This window comes from Martes martes (genome assembly GCF_963455335.1).
Source record: "Martes martes genome assembly, chromosome: 11".
NCBI lineage: Eukaryota > Metazoa > Chordata > Mammalia > Carnivora > Mustelidae > Martes > Martes martes.
The window spans coordinates 31,484,648-31,509,964 of record NC_137899.1 but is presented as its reverse complement, the minus strand read 5'-3'; the positions used below and the strand labels follow the sequence as shown (position 1 = coordinate 31,509,964).

Sequence of the window (25,317 nt, the reverse complement as noted above, 5' to 3'; positions counted from 1 at the left end):
ATGCAAACCCAAGTAACATGTAACAAAAGGGCTTTGTTGAGCAGGTATTTATACAACATATTTTCAGTGTATTTTAGAAATGTAGACATTGTGATTAAACCCCAGCAAATAAAAATGTAACTACTATAGTGTATCTTTACTTTCAAAGAATTCAGCTCAACTTTATAGCTGATTACTGATGCTATTCATGGTTAGTTTGGTATATGGTGAAATATCCATAAGGATGTAAGGAAGTAATTAACATTTAATTAAATGTTAAGTCTGTTCTTCGTGATGTCTAAAAACATCAGATGGTCTCTCAGACTCCATGGGAATATACTAATTGTTGAGGAATTCATGACTTCTTAAAACAATGAAGCCCATTAATAGACAGTTAAAATTTTTCAATGAAAACTTTCTGCCCCATAAATTCTACTCACTGGTGAGAGTACTATACACTTGCACTGTGATTGCATACCCCTGACTGTGCTAAAGTAGTAAGATATTAGATATATTAGAAAACATGCAAAGAGAAATTTAGAAAGGATGAGATAAAATACATGTACATGAAAGTTTTAGCATTCCAAGCTCCTATCCTAGTGGATCTTCATTCATACCACTTGCTTTCTTCTTTGTTATCATTGTACTTGATCCACGGAATATAAGATACCCCTCTGCAAACGAAAAGCTTCTCTTTGTTTGCCTATATTGTCTCTTTGACTCTCAAGTCCCTTCTATAATTTCTCTCTGGTTTCTTGTCCACATCCTTACCATGAAGTCGTGTTACTAATATTTTATCAGTTTTGTGTATCCTACAGAAAAACCATCTAATCAAATAGTGATTCAAAGTGTGAGCTACAATTAAGCCAAAGTAAGCTTATACAGATAATACTACTAATTTGTGTGTAGTCATGATTCCTCATGTCTCTTGAATGAGTAAAAAAGTTTCAAGTGACCTTATGTGTACCACGAAGGTATGAGGAACAAATAACCCTTTATAAATTAAAAAATCAAGGATTCTTTGCTTCTTTCCCCAACACACACACACACCACGCACACACACACACACACCCCCCGAGAAAAAATCCTAAAACTGTGTTCAGATTTTTACGTCTCAAGACTTACCTATTTAAATTTTTGTCCTATGCATAGAATATATTTTTCACCATAATTATATATTATCTTAATGACACTTGGAATAGACAGATATAAATAAATAAGGCAACTCTATGAAATTCACATATAAAATTTTATATCCCTTGCTCCTCAAATAATATTTTTGACGAGTTACTATCCAGCCAGTAAGCCCTGGACTCTTTGTATTCCTTTGGGAAATGGCACAAGGCCTTCTTGAATGTGAGATTATGCATTTGGATCTCTGATTTAGTGGAACAGTGTGTAAAAATCTCTCATAATCAGAACACTCTCCATTGGCTCCACATCTGAAGATCCCCAAGAGTGCTGTTTGTTCTAGTGAACATCTGGAATAGATTACATTCAGTTAATTGGCTCCAGGTCGAGCTTGTTACAGACAGTAGCATGCAGTATAACCTATGCAATTCACTAAATCCACCCACTTTAGGTTAAATCACACCTACTTCTCTCTGTAATTCCTCCCAGATGCAGGACACACACGTGTGCATACATAACACACACACACACACACACACACATCCACGTCCACTGGAAGGAAGATGGCAAAACATCAATAGATTAGTGGAGAGGTTGTTGGCTATCCATTTAACCCATAAATTACCTCAATTAAAAGATTAACTATTGAATTCAGAGGATTGTTGGGAAGAAAAACAATGAATCAGGAACAGCAGATTATAGAGAGTGACTGTTTTATAGTAGAAAAATATTTAAAGTTTAGAAAAAACAAGTTCCGGCAGTTTCAGGATTTTTGTTTTATTTTGTCTTTCACCCTTAGCATATGTAAGAACACGTGCATGCACTTATCGGAATGTCATGTAGCCAGGAAAACGGCACTTTGATTTTTAACTTATTTAACAGTATTAATGAGTTGGGTTACAAGGAACAGTATGACTACTGTTCATTGAAAACCAAAACATCAATCTTCTTAAGTTATAGTGTTGGAGGCACAGGGCACGTCTTAGCGATTAATGATCAGTTGCAGGAGTAGATATCTCAATACAGAGCCAAGGGCCATTAACCCCAACTGGTCATTAATTCCCAAGAAAGGTCCTGTACTGAGGTCATTATTGCTAATAAAATGCACACATGGAAAGTGCCCTCTCTTTTGCCTGTGTACCTAAACATACATTTGCATTACATGCCCTGTTGCATGTCATGGAGAAAAAGGTAGTCTTTCACATGTCCAGAATCTCAGAAAAACTAAACCTAATGAGAAGTTTAATATACTTAAACTCTATATCCATTTACCTTTCCTTTTTTTTGGTGGGGGCTATAGGAAGTAGGAGGAAGGGTAAGTGAAGGAATACATGTGTGTATGCCAAAGCTATGGATCTTCTGCAATTAGTACCCATATTCTGCTAACGTGTAGATAAAGGGAAAAAATGAAAGGAACAGCCAAATGGGATTAGAGTCACTGATGAATATGGGTAGAATCAGCACATATGATCTAATATCAGAGGCAGTGTGGGGTAATGGCATTATTTGAGTCATAATATATTAAGTATCAGAACAGGCATCAGACACATTTAGCAGTTAGGCCAAGTTCATCTTTGGTGTCCTCTCTCTTCCACCTTTCTGGATTATGCTATTCTATCCGTTCTCGTCATAGCAGTCTAACCAAGTCTATAATGCTTCTGGCTTTTCAAGAACCCTTAATGAGTTGTCACTGTCCTCTGAAACTTTCTCTTTTTGCTTTCCATTCTCCTTTCACTGGCCTCCGTGCAACTATCCTTGTCTTGCTTAAATCTGTATGATACTGCTTTGCACTATCTTCCATAGTATCCCGTAAATATCTTGATTTTAGAAATCATTTCATGGTGCTTTACTTATTTATATATAATCAACCACTTCTTTCAGAAAAGAGTCATATCTTTTTCCTCATCTTAATAAATGGTTGGGGACCAGCTGTGATGTTAATGACTGTTACATATATATTCCTGTACGTATGTTCTTATTTGTATAAAAGTAGTAAGTTTTTAAGGGGGAACTGTAAGTCAAAGAATGTATCTATTTTTTACTGGTATAAATGACAAATTGAAAGATTGCAAGATTCATTTCTTAAGAGCTTGAGTAACTTAAAATGTACATAATTTAAAACTAATCTTGATAAATTTTCCTGTGGACTAGCTAAAATGACTGTTTTGTGGCATTAACAGACATTTTCTTCTACTAGCTTTAAAATGATACAATTATTTATTATTTAAGAATTTATTTTAAATATATAAAGAAGGACTTTGTTAGTGTTTTATTTTATACATTAGTGAAATTTCAAAAATTAAAATTTTCATGGACTGCTACTGATGGCATAGATCTTTTGGTTAGAAGGACATTCCTGTTTTCTCTCAAATTATATCTAATTAATACTGCTCAAAGAATGTCAAGTAAATGTGAATATAATATCTAATATGTGGCATATTTATTATAATACTGCTTTTTAAAAATATTTATTATTTATTTTAGAGAGGGAGAATATGTATGAGTGGAGGTTGTGGGGGAGAGGGTTGGGAGGGGCATAGGGAAAGGCAGAGGAAGAGGATCCTCAAGCAGACTCCCTGCTGAGTGTGGAGCCCAATTTGGGGTTGGATCCCAGAACCCTGAGATCACAACCAGAGCTGAAATCAAGTAGGATGCTTAACTGACTGAGCCACTCAGGTGCCACACTTAAATTAGTGTCTAAATTACCTTGGTTATTCACATATGCAGTAATTTTCTAAATCAAAGAATTAAATATGCACGGATTACACACAAGACGGAATAGTTAGGTGCTTCCTGTTGGTATCTTTGAAGATAATTAAATTATTATAATATAAATATATATTTAAAAATATATATAAAATATAATTTAGCATTCATATTTAAGATTTCCTGAAACATAAAATTTGTTGTCTGTCCTTAAAATGCTTGTCATGTATAACAATAAGTCAGTACATCCCTAAATTTTATTTTAATTCATTTTCCCAGATTGATCCTAACTTCTGAGATTCAAAGTAACTAGATCCTTGATATGCACAGGCATTTACTAAAGAGTTGATCTTTCATAAGAAAGTTCACTCATATTATACCTTGTTTAAAACTAAACCATATAAACATAGAATATTTTAATAATAAATAATTAGAAAATTACTTAAAGTAATTTTTAAAAGATGTTTTTATTATAGCTACAGCTATTACCAAGAAAGCACAGAAATTATTTGGACCAAAGTTAAAGCAGGTACTATATCTGGAATATTCCTGGGAAGTAAGAATAGCGCAAGATTCTTTCTGTGGGGTATATACAATGGAATACTATGCAGCCATCAAAAAACCCAGAGTCTTGCCATTTGCAATGACGTGGATGGAACTAGAGGATATTATGCTGAGCAAAAGAAGTCAATCAGAGAAAGACAATTATCATATGATCTCTCTGATATGAGGAATTTGAGAGGCAGGGCAAGGGGTCATGGGGGGTAGGGAGGGAAAAAAAATGCAACAAGGTGGGACCAGGGAGAGAGATAAACCATAAGAGACTCTTAATCTCAGGAAACAAACTGAGGGTTGCTGGGGGGTGGGAGGGGAGGGATAGGTGGCTGGGTTATGGACACTGGGGAGGGTATGTGCTATGGTGAGTGCTGTGAAATGCGTAAGACTGATGATTCACAGACCTGTACCCCTGAAGCAAATAATACAGTATATGTTAATACAAAAAAAAAAAGGCAGTGGTAACTTTGTGGAGAAAGAAGTTGAAGACTGCAAAAGTTGAAGATCACATGTTGTACAATACTGAAAAGCACGCAAAGACTTAGGGGTTTAGGAGGCCAACTCTAACTCAAGTCCTGACCACATATTTGTACCTACTTCTTATATGCCATGTGACCTTAGGAGAACCATTTAACTCTGTACCTCAGTTTCCTCATCTGTAAAATGAGGTAAATAATTATCCATCCTTCATGGCTGTAGTAGCATTATTAAAAGATAGACTGAGACATATTAAAACTTTAAGTTTTTTTATACAAAAATTGATTCCAGTCATGTAGGGCCAAACTGGAAGTCGTTAGCAAAGCTTTGCCTTCAGGATTCAGGGACAGACTTGTGTGGGGAAAGTGTGGAAGCAAAGAAATAATCAGCTGTAGCCTAAGGTCTATTGGTTGTTTGTGATTGGTTATCCCTAATGCTTTGATTTTATGATTTTGATGCATTTATTGACTTAGATTTTCATTTGCTTAAGGAGGCCACAACCTCATCAGAGCCACCTGAGTCTAAGGACCTCCTTTGTTTAGTTAATTTAACAGCATTAAGTCATTTCATTTATGGAAAGCACTTTAAAACAAAAAGTATCTGGCACATATAAATATTTGATGACTATTATTTGTAATTATAATTATCAGTCTTAGTTTGAAATATGTGTTTTAGTTTATTCCATGTCTTAACAAAGGCAACTGGGGTGCCTGGGTGGCTCAGTCAGTTAGAAGCAGTCTGACTTCGGCTCAGGTCATGATCAAAAACAGAAAAAGACAACCAAGGCAACTTATTTATGGCAACCTAGTTAATAACAATTTCCTCTCTTTTATTAACCCTTTTATATTAGTTTTTCTATTCAGTATTGCCCTGTGTGAAATAGTATATACGGTGTGGGTAAGATTGCATCATCCCAGTCCTAAAATTTGTGGTGGTGGCCCTGACCTAATCATTCCTATTTTTTCCAATTTTAAGTGAATTTTTATTTTTTTTAAAAGATTTTATTTATTTATTTGAGAGACAGCACAATCAGCGGGGAACAGCACAGGGAGAGGGAGAAGCCAGCTTTCAATGGAACAGGGAACCTGACATGGGACTCAATCCAAGGACCCTGGGATTGTGACCTGTGCCAAAGACAGATGCTTAATGGACTGAGTCACCCAGGCGCCCCTTAAGTAGACTTTTAAAACATCTTTATATCAAAAACAAGAAATGAACTCCCTGAAAATAACAGATTTTATTTGTTTTTGCTTAGGGATCTTTTTTCCTTGGGAATGATATGGGGAAAGAATGGGCTTCTACTAGTATTCCTATCTGAGTAAAGACCTCATCAAGTTAGGAAGAGTTGGATCCTTCTGCATTTATGTTAGAACAAACAGACAAACTTTAATTGGAGGAAGAAATGTTAATCATCCTAAATAGTTGAGATTTAGTTATGTCTTGATCTCTGCATCTGAGTAAAGGCAGACCTAAATTTTATAATTTATTTCTGATTTATTTCCCTTGTAACAATTTACAAGATCTAAACAAAACTTATTTTTTAAAAACTATACAACTTCAGAAAATTATAACTTAGTAAGTCTAGGAAAATCTACAAACTGCTATATTAATAGCCATTTTCTTATTTTTTAGATTAAATTAACACCATTTGAAAGTCATCATTGTTTTCATCATGACTGCTAATAAAAATGAGAGACCAAAGTTCAGAAGCCACGATTTTCACCTTTTCCATGCCTTGATGATACTAAGCATGACCATGCTGTTTCTTCCAGTCATTGGAACTTCTAAGCAAAATATTCCACGACTTAAGCTGACTTACAAAGGTAAGTGTATAAATGTTCTTCAGATTGTCTTTTTGGTTACTATGTTTCTTTTATTTAGAAATGCATACTGACTTCAGTGAAATGTTTATAGTATTGACATCAGTTAATAAAATTATTATTATAGAACACAAAGCCCAATTATTTCTTATTTTTGTGAGGAAAATGGTGCCAAAGGTGTTCGTGTACACTTTTCAGCTAATTATTTACAATAATCAACTACTGATTAGCATAATTAGGAGATTTGGGTCTGTAGGTTATAATCAGCTTTGTATTAAAACGAGTCAATCCCTAAAAATAGAAAAACATTAATTTCATATGGCTCATGCTAATTAGTTTATCCCTAGTTCGAGACAATTTATATTTAAACACAGTAAGATATCTTTAAAAAGTTTATCACAGTAAGATACCTTCAAGATCTCAAACATATGTGTATTTACTATTTTAAAAAGATCCTGTGAAAGGCTTAAAATACAGAGATGAAAAACTATTTAAGAAATGAAATCTGCTAAGGTAATTTTTTTAATGTTTAAATTAATATAAAAGCAAAGTTTATATGAGTTATGTTTACTCATCTTATGTATGCGTATATTTGTGTGTATACATAGACAGATATTCGCAGAGGGCGTGTCAAATTTTATGCCTGAAGATATTTCTTTTCTTGGGTTCTTTCATACTTCCAGTAATGAGAGGAATGTAGGGGACTTATACTCCTTTATTCTGAACTTGGGAGGAAAAAATTATGCCTGTGGTTTTAATATTCTCTAATCTTTAAGACAATTTATTTTCCGAACTCAGATGAAATATCATTAATAAAACCTAACTTGATGTTGAATGGAAATGGAAATGGAATTAACATTATACCCATTATACATTTCATATGTTGACATTTGTTTGGAATTTATATCTCATGAATTAAAGAGTTAAGGTAATATATTATTTTTGAGTTCTTATATTTTTCTAGGATTTTTAAAACAGGTAAAAAAAGAAAAAAAAAAAACAGAACTTTTCCTCTGTATGGGTGAGGGAGGATTAACAGGGAAGAGATATGAGGGAAAACTTTCTGGGATTATGGAAAAGTTCTCTATCCTGATAAGGGATTGTGATTACTCAGTTATGTGGCTTTTTTCACAACCCATCATATGCACAAGTCAGATTTGTTCATTTGTCTGTATTTAAAATTCCCCTTAAGAAAAGGAACAGAAAACAAATCTTAAACTCCAAACAATGGAAAAAGAGAGAGAGAGAGAGATACAGAAAGTTTGAAAATAAAGAGATTGAAGGGAAAAAAAGGGCATGCTTTCTGGTTCCTATGATACGATGAATAACATTAGAACATTGCATTGATAATCTGTGAACAATGCAAAAGAAATCAGGCTTGCAAAGAACCTTTAATAGTTAACAGTCACTGGTGATTCATTATGAGCAAAGCATTGGTATAAGAACTGTGTATTGTCATTTCATCCTCACCAGCACCCGGTTTGGTGGGGATTATTACCATCCCCGGCTCTTATGTGAAGATGTGGAGGTACTGAGAAACTGAGAAATTTGCCAGGGTCTCAGATATAGTCATGACCCAGGCCCTGAGTCAGCCTCATGCTGCGTGGAGCCCAGGTGCCGGATCCATTTTCTTAGGGGGTGGTCACTAGTGGTTCTTCACTGAGGCACTTACAGACCAGAGTGAACTGGAAAATTGATTGACAGCAGCACCATGCTCCTATTTGACTGATGGTGTGATTTTCAGTTGTCAAAATTAACAGAGTTAAGAATTGAAGAAGGACAGATGCTTATTTTGACAGATGCCGAAAGAGATCTACAGACTTGTGAGATGTGCCTTTTGATAAAGTATGGAAAAAAATAGATTGTCATTGTGACCATTTAGGTCAAAATCACAATTTCATATAAGTCGTTGTAAAATATTAAACCAAATGTGGTAATTGATCATTGGAAAATAAATCAATCTCTACAGATAGAAAAACATCATTAATTAATTCCATACAGCTGCTACTAGTTAGTTCATCTAGTTAGAGGTTTTTTTGTTTTGTTCTTTTTTTTTTCTTTTATGGATATGTTTTTGGACTTGGAATCAACCCCATGAGTTCAAAATCTTGTTAACTTATCTCTGTATTGACTGTCACTCCTCTCAGGGCCTAGTATAAAAGGGGAACTGGTCTAAGTGTTGGATTAAATGCAGTGAGAACTACTCCTTTGATGGTTCTTACATTACACTTTCTAAGTGTTATATTTTTTAGGTTTTTCTCTACATTTAGATAATTTACATTTCGAAGTCTGGTAAGCAGTAGCAAAGATTGAATGTAGGACAGGAATTACAGATATCTCCTGACCCACCCTCAAACACACACACACACGCACACACACACAGGCCCCTACTAAGCTCCCCATATGAATAACTACTGTTCATCTTTGCTAGGAGAAACATTCACAACCCATACAGGGTGCTCCTCTTTCCACTTTAAAGAATATGGCATCTTCTCTTTGGAAATCATCTGCTCTGCCTTACCATGTCCACATTTCCCACCCACTTCCAAGCACGTGAACAGCTTCCCCGTCTACCTTTTCTATACCGTATCTGAGAGTTTTGGAGGCAAGTAGGTCAAATCCCACTATTTTTAAGTGGACTATTCCAGGATAAACAGCTATGACATACAAAATTCCTGCCAGGTTTGGGGTTATGATGACGGAAATTGCCTGTATACCACATTCCTGCTTCTGAGATAATGATCATAAGTCTCTCTTGGCATTTTCCTTCTCTTCTGAACCTGACTAATGAATTGAGATCAGCCAGTACCACCCATTGCTTAGATAGCTTTGGGAGAGTCTAAAGTTTGTGCTTTGGGCATTAAGACACTGCCAGGATGTGAGGTTAGAAAAATCAGCTAAAGTGAAAAATTAATTTTGTTTTCAAAAATAACTTTTATGGTCACAGACTTAGCTTTGTCTTCTTTGCTTTCCGTGGTTCGTGCTTCCTTAGATGCTGACCAGAGATGCAGCCAGTTATCAGTAGAGTTAGCTACTTGGAACATCTGAAAGATTATTTTGAGGGATTTCTTAAAGGCCCAGAGAAAATGTAATAACCATTTTATCCAAAGAATGCTCTTTGATAAAGACTTAGCTTTGAACATCTGAATCCACAGGAGCTTGTTTGGTTCTATTGTTTTGTAAAGAGATTTCCCTTGAGTTGCATATTTTGAATTCTTGCACATGTATGCTTACTAAATCTGTTTCTTGAATAACAAGTAAGGAAACTTGAAGATGAGGATGTTCTATATTTCTGGATTTCATGTCATAAGTTTATTATATATATATTTTGCCCCACAAGGTGAGCTTCTCACAGTGATACGTATGTGTACAGTTTATACTTCAGGTGCAGTAAAAATAACTTTTGAGAGATGATGGATTTCAGTCCTGTCATAGTGTAAACATTCTGTATTTCACAATCACTGTGAAGGAACTTTTTTGACTTAAGGATATTTATGCCCGGAAATCATTAGTATCTGTGATGTTATTTGTCTGGGAAACCAGTAAATGATGTAGGTAACACAGATAAAAGAGAAATGGACAAAAACTTTGAAATAGGAGAAGAAAAATGATAATTAATATGCACAGTCTCATTTCTTACAATGAATTATAGGGTTTTTTTTTAATACTTTTTTCTTTTTTGTATAGTCTCTTTAGCCTTTCTTTTTCCTTTCCTAATTTTAGATTTTAGTACTAATTTACATGTGAATGTCTTATGATATATATTACACACATGTATAATATATATGATACATGTATATGCATGTATCTCATACAGTCTTTTTTCTTACCACATCCTTTTGAACCTGGCATAAAGAGAATTCAGCTATCGATTCCATTTGAAAATTTTTACCCTAAAACTCTTGCTATCTCAAAGAATCACAGTAAACCCACAAAACACCAACTAGTCAACACTGAACTCCCAAGTATTAGACATGAGGAGGGAAACTAATCCACTTAGTAGTTACCATATATTTACTCATTCTGCAAATATGTATGGTGCAATCACTATGTTCATTAGGTCCAAGAAAAGTCACTGTTCCCTTTGAATTTCTTTTTCAGATAAGGAGACAAAGAACAGGTAATCAAATAAATGAATATCATCTCAAATAGTGGGAAGTGCAATGAAGAATATAAAACAAGAGAGTGACAGGCTCCAAGGACCCTCTTGGACTTTATTGTATCTGTTTTAGGATACCCTGAAAACCATTGTTTTTGTACCTATTTTTTAGATAAGAAACTCTGAGACTCAGAGCCTGAAGGCCTTGCCCCCAAACAAGAAGTGTATATTAAATGGCAAATTTAAGTTGTGGTTTTTATCTCTGTAGTTCAAGGTCCAGGCTTTTGCTACCGGGCGTCCTGGAGGGAAACATTATTCAGGAATGCAGATATCAAGATAAAAAATATATATAAGTTTTCACCATTACTTTTTGCACAATATGTTCTTCTCAATAACTATCAAAGTATAAGTTTTTGATCCTCCAAAACTTACATGTATTTTCATAGACAAGAAAAACTTAAAATCACCTTGAAAATTTTTTCTTCTATTGTTGAACTAAAACAATGTATTTAATAGAATGGTTCTTTGTTTTGTTGGAATCTTCTGAAAAATGAGTGGATTAATCTGTATACTTTTCTTTTTTTATAAATTACTTTATTTAGATATGAATGTAGCATGTGTCTCAGGAACAGATTCATGGTTTTTTGACCCATGTAACTTATTTGATTTGACTAGTCTAACATTAATTCTATTATCTTGATTCAGCATGATTTAACAGTGAAGAAAGCCAAACTGCTTAGGTTTTAACTGTTCCTACTACTCGTTGTGAGATATCTGGATGTTTATTTTCTGTGCTGCCCTTTTCTTATTCATAACACAGTAAGTGTTACAGCAAATCTAAATGCATTAATTTATTTAATTCCAATCAGGATATTGTTAAGGTGTTTTCACCCATGTAAAGCACCTCAAACAGTGTTTGGTATAGTAAACATTTAATAAATGCTGTCAATTATTATTTTTTTGTGAAAAAAAATTATTATTTTTTTGCTCCATATGAATGGTTGCTGACCAAAGGTTTCCTTCTGGAAACAACTTTGAAAGATATTAAGTAGATCCCTCTTGTTTACAACATATATTAAAATAGCTTCCACTTAGTCCCAAACCATTTTCTACTAGAGTTGGTTTCCTTCAGTTAAGTACCATACAAAGATTGTGAATTTATTAAAGGTACTTTCCAGTGTTTTTACTATTATGGTCTTCTAGTAGGTAATAAGCCCTTATAGTTAAAAAGATCATTGCTGGCCTTGATAAGAGTAATGTCGTTGATTGGTTGGTAGCCCTCAGAGTGGGTTAAAATGAATCATAAAATCACTCAGGGGTTCAGACCACATGATGCAATCTAAAGTGGGCATTTTTATTGTCAAATTCATGGGAAAAGAAGCTGGCTTGCTCTGAATACCTCTCCCTAAGTACTTGGTGTACAAACATTATCAAACTTATAGTAAGAATTCTCGTGTAATTTCATGTATTTTTCTATAAAGCAAGTCATTGATGGTTTAATTTTGGGAGATGTGCCATATTTGAATGGAGTCACTTGTTTTCCCAGATGTATTTTCTCTAAATTGAGGCTGTTCAGTTGGGCTTCTGTAGTTTTAAGAGTTCAAGGATAATCTTACTGTGTATGTGATATTTAACTGTCAACAGTTAATAACAATAGCTTCTGAGTGCCCATTACATTTCTGGCCTTGTTCGGGCAGCAAAGAAGAGGCCAAAATCCCTGTCATCATGTGGTTTATATGCTGATATGGAAAGTCAGACCATACACAAGTACATTGCATAGCAAAATAGACGATGAAAAATGCTATGGAGAGAAACGAATCCGCAAAGTTAGCTAGAGAATGGTGGGGGTGTGGTAGTCGAGTATGGTGGTAAGGAAAAGATCTCACTGAGAGAGTGATGTTTTCACAAATACTTAAAGAAATTGCTGTTAAAATTATGGAGATACTTGGGAAAGCAGTATTTTTTGGCAAAAGGAACATCAAATGCAAAGATTATGAGGTGAAAATGTGTCTGCCATGTTTAAGGATCCTAAGGAAGGCAGTATGGCTGAAAAGCAGTTGGATGGGGGAAAAAAGTTTGACTAAATCAGAGAGTTAATAGGAGGAAAAAAGGATTAGATCCCTCCACTGTTGTCATTGTTAAAATATTGGCTTTTAGTCTGAGTGCTATGGAAATCACACTGGGGAATTTTGGCACAGAGGTGACATAATCTGACTCATTGTTATCGGATCATTCTGGTTTCTGTATTGTAAATACACCAAAAAGGAGAATTCAGGGAAATAGACATGCGGTAATGACGGTAATGACACAGGTGAAAAATGATGGTCTTTGGGCCAGACCAGTTTCAATGAGGTAGGAGAAGAGGATGATATGTAAGTAGAGCCAACAGGATTTGTTGATGGATAGAATATGAAGTAAAAGATAGAGGAGTCATATCTGACTCCATCTTTTTTGTTTTGTTTTAACTTAAGGATGGAGATGCCATTAATTGAGATAGTGAAGACTATGAAAGAAGTAGATTTTGGGGAGGGAAATCAAGTGGACATATTTTTTGAGAAGACAAGACTACTAGATGTCTAAGTGAGATGACAGGAAGGCATTTGAGTATATAATTGCTAGAGTTCATGGGACATATCATGGGGGATATGAATTTGGCAGTTAGCCTGTAGAAAATTTTAAATGCATGAGACTCTATAAGATAACTAAGAGACAAAGAAGAATTTGAAGGATTGAGTTCTGGGAATCTCTCAAGCAGGGAAAGTAGAGAAAAGAATGATGAGCATCAAAGTGAACTGAAAAGAAGTGCCCATGTAGGAGAAAAATCAGTAGTTATAGGACACAGGAAGTCAATGAATAAAGTAAAGGAAAAGGGATTATCAGCAGTGTCATATTCAGCTAATGTGTCTTCAAAGATAACAAGTAAAAATTAATATTAAATTCAATAAGAGTTCACTGTTGACCTTGATAAAGGCAGTGTCTTTGAGTGGGAAAGCCAAGGCACAGTTAGGATGGATACTTAAGAGCATCAGCTCAGGGACTGTAGACAATTATAGGTAATTCTTTCAAGGATTTTTTCTGTAATGGAGACATGGGCAGTTGTAGCCGGAAGGAAAATAAAAATCAAGAGATTTGGGGGTTTTTTGTGAACTAAATAACATCATAATTATATTTTAGTTGAAATAATCTAGGAGAGAAATAATCCATGATTCATAAGAGATGTGAGATAATCCATACCTTACTGAAGAAAACATTGACGAAACGCCATTTGTTTCTCTAAAACAGGCTACTTTTATGTTTTTTTATTTTATTCTATTTTTTAAGTAGGCTTCCTGTCCAGTGTGGAGCCCAGTGTGGTGCTTGAACTCACAATGCTGAAATCAAGAATCTGATGCTTAATTGACTAAGCCACCTAGTAGCCCCAGGCTACTTTTAGAACAAATGTTAATGAAATTGGCTTATTTTGCATAATGAACTATTATCTGGGTCATTGTCAGTATCAGCTATTGTTTAGATGGAAACAGAGGGCAAACAGATAGAAAACTGTTTAAGGAAGAATGTGTTCAGTTTGATACAGTGTTATAGGTTATAAGTAGTATATATGTTTAGAAAATTGATTTGGATAGAAAACTCCAGGAATATGAAATAACTATCCCAAGGTCACATAAGAGATAATTAAAAAACAACAACAAAAACTGATCCCTGTCTCCTGCTTTTCAGTTCAATGGTATTTATACTACAATTTGCCTGCATCCAAGCCTATTAATTAATAATAATTAAAATCTATTTAATACTGTATTGGAGCACTCTTCTAAACATTGATTGTGGAGGTTCACAAAGTGATGGAAGTTACACAATAGTGTAAGGTACAACATAAGACGTAATATTGCCATAGAAGTATCACACAAAATAGCATTCTTGGAATTAAGAAGATGTGTAAATATCGCTTAGGTCTACAAAGGTTAGCAACATCCTCCGAGCAGGGTAAAAGAGAGCTGCATCCTGAGACACTTCCGGTGTGTCTTTGGCTACATGTTAGCCTGGAAGGGACTTTAGGATGGTCATTGCTTAAGTAAAGGCAATTTTTCTCTGGGATTAAACCCAGTCAGCTCTTTTTTGGTTAAAAAAGTTCCTTTCAAACAAATGTTATATATGGTTGGTTTACTATTCCATGAATTATTAAGGAGATAAAATTTTGTATATGCCACTGCTTGTTTTAGGATTTCACTTACCTAAAATTTAGCTCTAATTTTTTGGATCTTATTAAAGAAATTTTTACAATGAGATTCTTTCTGTACATGTGTAAAAATATAAATTCAAGGTCATTTTAAAAATTAATGTCTTTTTTTTTCACAGAAAATTTGATAAATCGCCTCTCTGCTTCTTAAGAAGTTGTAATATATATTTTGCATTTTTGTAAGAGTCCTTTAAACATGCTGATTTAATCCTATTAATTAAAAGAGGCATGAATTAGAGCTAAGTGCTTTTTACTTCCAAAGAGAGATACTCACTCATAAAGAGGTTTGTTTGAAGCTACAGTGAGCCAGACATAGTCAAGAAAATAAGATAAATATTTCAGTAATCCCAGTGGAATGATGAAGTGGAAGAAGCAATAGAACTTGTCCGTGGGTACGTTCTGTAAAAATGGAAGTAGAGTTGTTTTGGAAAAGAATCTCGTTTTTCTAAGTAAATGCTAAATCTTCAAATATAAAATATAGCTGTAGTGGTTGACGGGGTTTCAAGTCAGAAGACCTCGATTTTAGCTGTTTCTCTGGTATGCACTGTTCATTAGAACAATGATTTGCTCTTTCTGAGTCTAGTTTTTCTCATCTGGAAAATAGTGATAATCCTCTGGTTCTCCTTCAGGATCAAATTAAATAAAAGAGGGAAAGCTCCTTGAGCTTTACAGAGCACAAAATAAATATCATGACAGGTTTCAAAGACAGTCCAAACAATATATTATTCAATTAATTAAGTAAAAATGAAAGGTCTTTACAAATATAATTACATTTAGGCAGCTCTGGTAGAATTTCTGCTGCTGCATGTAACAGGAAATTTGCTTCAAAGTCAAGAATGAATCATTATTTGTCATTTTTGCATCTTCCTTCCAGGTTAATGCATATGAGCAGTACTTCCCTTCTTTGTAAGAGAAAACTGAGGGGGAATAGTTTGCATATCATTGATTTAAACCAAGCAGGTCATTTATTACTTATAGCAATTAAGTTGGTTATAATTTAAGTTAGGCTAATTTAAAATAAGTCAGGGATGTGCAGATTTGATCAAGGTAGAATTGTAAAGGGAAAAAAAAATAATCTGGCCATCTTGCATAAACTAACACATGCCATGTTCCAAGTGTTTGCAAGAAACTCTAGTGTGGAGTAGAGGGAAGGGTTTAGCTCTTTTCTTCAGTGCAGTGGGTTCATTTTGCACTTTAGCTTTTCCGCTCCAACTTTTGTTCAAGGATCTGTAGCATCAGCATAATCTGGGAGCTTGTTAGAAGTAAATAATCCTAGCCCCTCGCCCTCTTCTAAATGAGAAACAAGAATCCTAGCTGACTTGAAAGCATGTTAAATCCTAAGAAGCCCTGTTCTAGAGTGTTCTGTTTCAGACCTCCTTCTCTTTCCCCTGCCCTCACTCCCAAGCACTTGGAGATAACAACAGGAACCTTTAATGACTGCAAAGCATTAGAGCCACAGTTGGGTCTCCTAATGGTACATTAACCTCTCTAAATTATTAATAAGCCCATAAATTCTGATTTAGATGGAAGCTAGGTAAACCAACACATACGAGAATCACTAGTTTGAAAAATTGTTAAGTGTTTATTAGACTTCTTATTTGCAAGAAGTGGCCATAAATTACAGCATTGATTTAGACATTATTCTTATCTGCAAGGGCTTCTACTTTTTTTTTTTTTTTATGGGACAAAGTAATCGCGAATATATCAATGTCATAAGATTAGGACAATTTTAAAATAAATGCCGTTGAAGAATTTTGAATAAGGTTGGGTATGAAATGGAACTTTGAACATTGGACAAAACTCAGACTTTATTGAATGAAGTATATATTGACATTGGAGGATTTTGGTCATGAATTGACCTAACTGTGATTTAGGAGGAAAAACAAAATAGACAACATCATGTGGTAGAGACTGGTGAAGGAGGAAGGCATAGAACAAAGTTGTTTATGAGTCAGTTATAGTAATTTAGAGAAGGAGTAATAGGGATCTTGGCTTGACTGACAATAGGAATAAATATTTGAGGAGGAAGAATAAAAAATTTGCATGATCGAATCTGTAAGACTAAATTTAGCTGGATGTTGGTGGGAGGGAAGTGAAATAGACTTAGAAGTACCAATTATTTAAATACAGGAGAAAAGAGTAAGGGACCAAGGAAGGAGAACTAAAAAGGATTCTGATTTTTTGTGTCTGGGAACTAAGTCATGTTGTTAAGTCATCAAACTCAGTAAGATCAGTTGATTGGGGGAAAATGACAGTATCAAGCAGGTTATTGGAAATTCTGAACTGTGATTTGAGAGAGGCAGTGCAGTTTTAGGTATCTCATTCAAAGTCATCAGCAGAGTTCTAGCAATTTGTGAGCCAAAAACTTATAGGAAACTATAAATGGAAAACATTATTTCATTGCTTATGCCTATGAATATGACTTGAAATTCAGGAAAACACTATTCTATGACTGTATTTTTAATCTCTCTTTTGGAAGTCTGTGTGCATATTTTAATGCAAACTCTCTGGATACCTCTACCAAGAATATCTTCCTTGAGCATGTGAATACAGGACATTTTCTGGAGAAACCTAGAGGAAAATTCTACCAGGAAGTGACATCTGTTTGTTGGGAGTGAAAAGCAAAACTAAAATTTTTTTGAATCAATGGAAATTAAATTTTAGATCAGATATCACACTGAGTACCCAGCATGATAAATGAAAAACAGCAACAAACAAACAAACAAAATCCAAGATGTAGTCACTCCAATTATTTTAAACTTCATAATAGCAAGAGTGAAGAGGTGATTCAAATAACTTCCGGAAACAATAAAGACATATTCAAAGCTTGGGGATACGATGGCATGAGACTTCTTTGTCATGACTTTGAAAGCTGGAACGTCATGTTCATGTGCTTCAGATCACTGAGAGTGAATGTTATTCAACCCAGAATTCTGTAGTTAGCCCACCTATTGTAATAATTAGAGGGATTTTCACACATGGAAAGTTTCAAAAATTTAAGTCTCAGTCACCCTTTCTTAAGAAGGTTCTGGAGATGTGCTCACCAAAATTAAGAAGATAAACCAAGGAGGAAGACACAGGATGTAGGAAAGGTGGGATTCATAATAAGAGAGAGGTGAAAGGAAGTTTGAAAAAGCTGTCCATCAGGGGAGAGAAGAGACCATCCAATCTGTGGGGAGAAGAAAGGGCCCAGTTGAGATGTCTCCAGGAGAAAAACAAAAAAACGATCTGACAGAATTTCATATGAAAATTTTATGGAAGCACTTTTCAGAAAGTGTGGAAAGATTTAATCATGATTTTGGGGTGCCTGGATGGCTCAGTCATTAAGCGTCTGCCTTCAGCTCAGGTCATGATCCCAGGGTCCTGGGATTGAGCCCCACATCGGGCCCCCTGCTCAGCGGTGGGAAGCCTGCTTCTTCTTCTCCCACTCCCCTGCTTGTGTTCCCTCTCTCTCTCTCTCTCTGTCAATTAAATAAATAAAATCTTAAGAAAAAAAAAGATTTGATCATGATTTAAAAACTAAGCATATGTCACAACTAGGAAATTATTAATAAAAGCAACAGGTTTTTTTCAAGGAAGAAAGTATAATGTTTTCCTGAAAATTACTTTTCTCAGTAAGAAAGAATATTTACATTTTGATAATAATGGAGTCACTGAATACAGCGTTTGTAAAAATGGGTGTGTTATTATTACATTAGGATCTTGATTGGAGGGAAAGAGTTGGCATCAGAAAGTTAGATTGTTAACTTCTGTAAATGGGAATTCAATGAAAATAATGTTTTGTTTTGTTTTAAACAGGTGATTTTTTTTTTTAAGATTTTATTTATTTATTTGACAGACAGAGATCACAAGTAGGCAGAGAGGCAGGCAGAGAGAGAGAGAGGAGGAAGCAGGCTCCCTGCTGAGCAGAGAGCCTGATGTGGGGCTTGATCCATGACCTGAGCTGAAGGCAGAAGCTTTAACCCACTGAGCCACCAAGATGCCCCTGAAAATAATGTTTTAAAAGATAGTAGTATATTCGTATTATTTAGAAATATAAAAAGGAATAGAAAGTAAGCTACTAAATATTTTATTATGGGGACTAGATTGGAGGTGGACAAAGGAGGAGACAGATGGCTTACATATGCCTTTTAATGTTACTTTTCGGTATGCATATACTTAATTTTGATGAATATAATTAATTTTAAAAAGTAATGTTGTTATAAAATATCGTCCTTTTTAAAAGTTACTCTCACAGCTCTTTGCTCTGTACATTCATTTGTCATGATCTTCGCTTAAGGAATTATTTGTTCCTATTATATTTGTCTTGCTATTTAGAATCCATCCTAGGTGGTATTTTAAGGCATGCCCCTCTGATTTTATAAAAATTAAATTTACGTACTTGATTGGAAACCAATCCAAATTCTTTTGCGACATGGTGTCTTGATTTTAAACATTCCTTAAAATTTGAAAATTGAGAAAATCTCAAGACCATGAAGGGAGTTAAGAAAATAATTGTCAAAGTAGAATCAGTCTTCCTGAAATTATCCTGTCAACTACTTCAACTACTTCTGACCTTGTTTTTCTGGAAATGTACTAGGTACTTAAAATGTTAGCCTTCTTTTACAGGTCAGTGGGGAAACTTATCATAGTAAAGCTTTTGAGATTTTAAAAGGACTCATAATCATAAATTATGAATCTCACGTGTGATGGATTATATAAAGCATCTGCTGTTGAAAGCTAGCCAAATAAGAATAAGCTTGTGATTTAAAAGCATGGATGTCCATGGAAATGTGGCAATGTAAAATTGTCACACTCTACCGCACATCCTGTCCTGGCAAGAACAAAGCTCTGATGATATAATAGGCTTTATTTGTTTCTAATTTATGTTTCCCTACATGGTACCGTCTGATTTATTATTGACATAGAGAATGTTTTAATACCTAATGAGAAGAATGATCTTCAGCATTCCATCGCAGAAGAGCAAATGGAAATCTGATTTTTTTTTCCTTTTTTTTGGAAGGAAGGAGAAAAATAGGGCTGGACTTCTCACTTAGGAAAGTATAAAGATAATATAGTACTCACCTATAATTTTGAAGCAGTCTTTTCAGTCTTTTGTAATGGTTTTGGGCCTGAATAATATTTTTTTTTATATATTTGATATTGTTGAGCAGTTAGCTATGGAGACTGCACGTAAATAGAGAATAATTTGTATTTTTGATAGGTGAAGTGAGCTATCTTGGTAACCAAAATCTTTTCATATGATCTCAAGCCTCAGAAAACCAATTGAAAGTCAGGTGGGGCCCATTTAAAATGAGTTAAATTTCTAAAGTTTGATTCCAAGACAGAATCCATGCCTTTCCTTGGATCAAACAGTGAGGAAGCAAATACAAGTTCACAGTGAGCCAAAGGAACTCAGTGAACAGTAACATTAGGGACTAATTTTCATTTGGAATGAATAGCTAGCTCCTTTACTCAACTCCTGACCCAAACTGAGAACAGGCTTTTTGGGGGGGAATGGTTTGGTAGCCAAAACATCTCTGGAAACTATGGGAAGAAGGAATCCCTAGAAGGAATCTTTAGATACTAACAACATGAAAGCCTTGGGGATTCAGAGATCAAGGGAGGAAAGCTGAATTTATGAGGAAGACAGGAATAAAAACTTCTTTACTTCCTTACTTAGACAACTCTTCAAAGAACATGCTAGAGAGGTGACCATATTTCAAGAAACCTTAGAACAGCCTTACTGATATAATGGTGATTTCCTTTCAAGACAAGTAGAGTGGGTGTGATAAGGTTTTGTGCTGAATATCTTGAGATGGTAAGGAAAAGCAATCAGGTTTTGATCTGGGTCCATTTTGAGTTGAAAGCTTTCTGTGCAGAGGAATTCTATTCCTTACATTGGAGTAGATTAGAAATTGACTTTCCTCAAAGGTGATTTTCTTTTTACCCCATGAAGTTCTGCCTTTAATAACTTTGATTATCTTCTTAAAAAAATAATCTGTTAAGTGTTCTTCTTTAAAGGATATGGGAAGCCATTTTTTAGCTACATTGTCTTCTTATGAGAGAAACTGTCAACTCCACCCTGTTCAGGATTTCTGGCAATAAATGTGATTTCAAGTGTATGGGATCTTGTTCACTTAACAGTCAAACATTGAGGAAGTCTGTCTTGCTTAATCCTAAATTTATTAGATTCAAAGTGACTAACCACTCCCTTCCTTTCTGGGGTGAAGAGGAAGAATGTAGACCATCAGGTCAAATGTTCTTCAGGCTGAATGAACAATTGTATTAAGGGACACTAAAAGGGAGATACAAAGAATTCTTTTCAGAACAAATGTTTATTTCAAATAGGGATCTGTAGCCTTCCCCTCACAGAGAGGGCATCTGGCTGCGAGTGAGGACTTTCACTGTTAAGAGTAAATTGGTTCTGTGAAGTCCACTTAACCATTCTGGACCTCACTGCGTCGGTAACACATGAATCCGACGAGGAATATTGATAGAATGAATTTCCTCCTAGTTGGAATTTCTTTATGCTCTATTTCTGTTCTTCCCAACGGTAGAGGGAATCTGCTCCAAGAAACAGAGCAATGCTGAGAAAGAGGTAGGTGAAGGAGAGTTAACTTGATACCTCCTTAATTTTAGCAAAGTTAGTCATAAGGTTCTAATGCCACAGAACTCCATTATTGGAAGGAGCTTAGAGACCATTTGGTGTCTCCACCCACAGGTAATGATGAGAGAACTGAAGTAGCATTATTTGGCTTGCTAAAAGAAATGCAGACGGGAATTTTTTTCCATTTTACTATTAAAGATATTTAGCAGTCTACAACTTTACCATTGCCCTCTGTCACAAACATATTTTCATTTTTGTTGTGGAAGAGCATTTCCTCTGCGCTCAGCTGTCCAATCCTTGAGATTGGAACTTGCTACCAGTCTTTGCAATATGGGCAGAGTACTTGGTGGTCTTAGGTGACTCAGTTGTTTTGCCTTCAAAGTCAAGTTTTATAAAGGCAATAACTCACTTTTTTAGTGCTAGAAATGAGAAATTATTCAAAACATGGGTATTAACTACATGTGGGAAGTACACAGTTTCTGTGACTTTCGGACAGGTATCAGGAGATGTTGATGAAGACTCTGGACGTACCCTTCAGAAAAATGCACACACACATACAGACATAGGAAAAATCATGTTATTTGTAGGGTTTTTGATCCTCAGAACCATCCTGTTGCTCTGTGGTGGTTAATTGATCATGGAGCATGAACACTTTGTCTGTGTCATCATTTGATTAAAATCCACCATGGAAATGATTTCCATATTTACCCTAGTGGAATAAATTAATAATCCTTGTTTCATTTATTTCAGAAAAAATCAGCTTGTAGCTTCTCCAAAAGTATGTTGCTAGACCAAAAGTGGGGATTTGAGGGCCTGGGACATTGAGAGACACTACAAACTGAGAATAAGGTGATAGTACAATGAATTGCTACAAGAACAGTTAGAAGGAGTGATTACGGTGGATTAGGTCAAAGGTTTAGGTAGACAGAACAAAGAATGCATTTAGGACCTAGAGGCAAAGGCTGCTGTCCTCTGAGAGAGGTGAGGCGGGCTGAGTATGTACAGAACAGGCCTCTCTGAATGGCGTGTGTAAAGCAACACACTTGTCCCACCATCCAGAGTTTCTGTTCAAAAAGGACTACAAACTACGGAGTGTCTTAAGAATTACATGTCTGAGAATTGCCACTTTAGAAGAAGAAAGTAAACCTCTGAAATAATATTGCCAAATTTTTAGTCTTTAACATTCATGAGTTTTCAGGCTGCAGAGCCTGCATCCATTTCTGATCCCAGAAATCCTGGGGGTGTATTAGTTATAGGTGTGAAGATGCTGGGTCTGGACTTAACTACCCCCCTCCACACCCCTGGTTGTTGTTGTGGTTTTTTTTTTTTTTTTTTTTTTTTCCTCCCCCCTGGACTTTAGCTGTTGATCCTGTGGAAACAAAAATGAGTTTGCTTGGTTTGGCAGAAATGCAAGAAAGATAAGCTGCTTGGGGAAGAGGGAACCTGTTCCAATCCCTGTCCCAAGGTCTTTTCAAAATGTATGCGTCAGCCTGAGAAATTTTCATGTGTAATGCCTAAGTCTAATTATTTAGTTTGGCTGCAAAGGATTGGTGAAGCATGCTTTAATCGTTTTGATGCTAACATTGTTACAAGGCAACATTAAATCATTTTGAAATGATAATACTTTACGTTAGTCACTATTTTCACAGCTGTTTTTCCTTGTCACATTTGAAACTAAACCCAATAGAATTGGTTATAGTAAAAGAAAGGAAAGCAAGTGACTACCTCAATTTTATTTCCCTGGCGGTACCAGTAGAAACAACAAATGAGAGGCAAGATTCTTTAACATCTTGCTCCCCTCATTAGCATTGCCATAACTCAGGGACTTACCATCTTCCAGAAACTTCTGAGTAGTCTCCTTGCTCCCACTTTTCCAATTCCCATCCATCCTGAATACTGCAGCCAGACTTTTTTTCCCAACACTCAGTTAAAGTCTTTGTCACTTTTCTGTGTAATATATTTTAGTGGCTTCCGGTTACCTAGATAATAACCAAACTCCCCAGCGTGCCATTTTGGGCTCTGATTATCTGGAGGCTGCGTTGATGTCCAGCCTCACACGTACAGTATATGTCCTAGCATCCCAAGCTATACTTTAATTCCACAAATATTTAATAAGTACTTAATTTGTCTCCAGGACACTGAGCTAGTGATATGGATTCAATAAGTTAGACACAGTCTTTGTGCTGAAGGAGCTCACACTGCAGAGTAGGAGACATATTAAAAATGCAGTGTCTGACGGTCCCTGGGGGGCTCAGTCCATTAAGCATCTGCTTTTTGCTCAGGTCATGATCCTGGGATTGAGTCCCACACTGGGCTTCCTGCTCAGCGGGGAGTCTGCTTCTCCCTCACTCTCTGACCTTCCCTCTGCTCGTTCTCTCTCTCTCTCCCAAATAAATAAATAAAATCTTTAAAAAAAATTAATACATTGAATACAATTGTACAGTCCCGTGTTCTTCTGCCTTAAATAAACTTTTCTTTCTATCTTTCCTGTAAAGCTTCCATTTGTCTTTCAACACTATTATCGGTTATCATCTTTTATATGGTGATACACAATTACTTGAAAGACTTCTTTTGTGTATACTTGTATTAGAATTTATTTCACTTATATTGTATTTTGTATGTGTATCTATTTATGGATTGATCTTTGAGCCCCTTCAAGGCAGGGCTTAGTCATGACCAGACCCTTAACAGCGTGCTCAATGCCTAACACGTAATAGATTCTTATAATTATTTGTGGACTGACTAGCTTTTTTTTTTTTTTTAATAGGCTTCATGCCTACTTAAAGTGTGGAGTCCAATGTGGGGCTTGAACTCATGACCATGAGATTAAGACCTGAGCTGAGACAAGAGTTGGACCCTTAACTGAATGAGCCACCCAGGCACCCCCTGAATAGCTTTTTAATATTAGTTCAGTTTTATAAAAAAAAAAAAACAACACAGAGGAGTTCTCATCTTCACAACTCAGCTTTAAGGGAAGGCAAGATAACATTCTTCTTTCATAGAACTTACTTTGCCCAAGCTGAAATTTAATAACCGTACTCAAAGTAACAGTCAATATTTATTGAACTTTTCCTATCTTCAAGCTATTGTTTTAAGAACCTTACATAAATTATCTCTTTTAATCATCCTAACAATTATATGAGCTTGGAAATAGAAGGACTTCCTCTTTATAGATTTTGTAGAATGTTTAGAAAATACATCATCATGATTGTAATCGCTGATAGTTGTATAGCACCTACTGTGTGCCGGGCACCATTCTGATGCTGATCATATGTGAAGTCCTTTATTCCTCACAGCTCTATGATTTATTAACAGCTTATATTATTCTTTCCTCAGTTCTGCTTTATAGTTAGTATGGAATGTTTATTGGATATGAGTCCTACAAAAATAAGCTTATGTATTTGGAGATGCTAGAAAATATTATTCCATGTGTCTCTGGTCTGAAAAATGATTAAAGTTATATCAAGCTTAATAGAAAATAATTAATGTAGAGTTCAGACTTCTATCCAGTGTACATAAAGCATGATTCATGAACATTAATAAGACCATACTTGCCTGAGAATTCAGATAGTATTGTATCTTCTCCAGCATACAGCCTCATGGTTTGTCAAAACTAAGATCAAAATCTGTCTTGCTGAATAAGGGAAATAACATTTAACCACTGTAAATTAGTAAATTAGTAAAAAAAAAGTGAAATAATAATAAAGCCTGCAGTTGATATATGGAA

At 35.3% G+C, this 25,317-nt stretch overlaps 1 protein-coding gene across 1 annotated transcript in view; it reads left to right on the top strand.

Annotated features, from left to right (window-relative positions):
- Positions 1 to 6,520: 6,520 nt before the first annotated feature.
- Positions 6,521 to 25,317, top strand: part of SEMA3D (semaphorin 3D) — a gene marked incomplete at its 5' end in the record, with an annotated part of 126,269 nt that continues 107,472 nt past the window's right edge. Inside the window, one exon of the mRNA XM_080818780.1 lies at positions 6,521 to 6,671. Coding sequence (XP_080674906.1) covers positions 6,521 to 6,671 — 151 coding nt within the window. The remainder of the gene's footprint in view (positions 6,672 to 25,317) is intronic.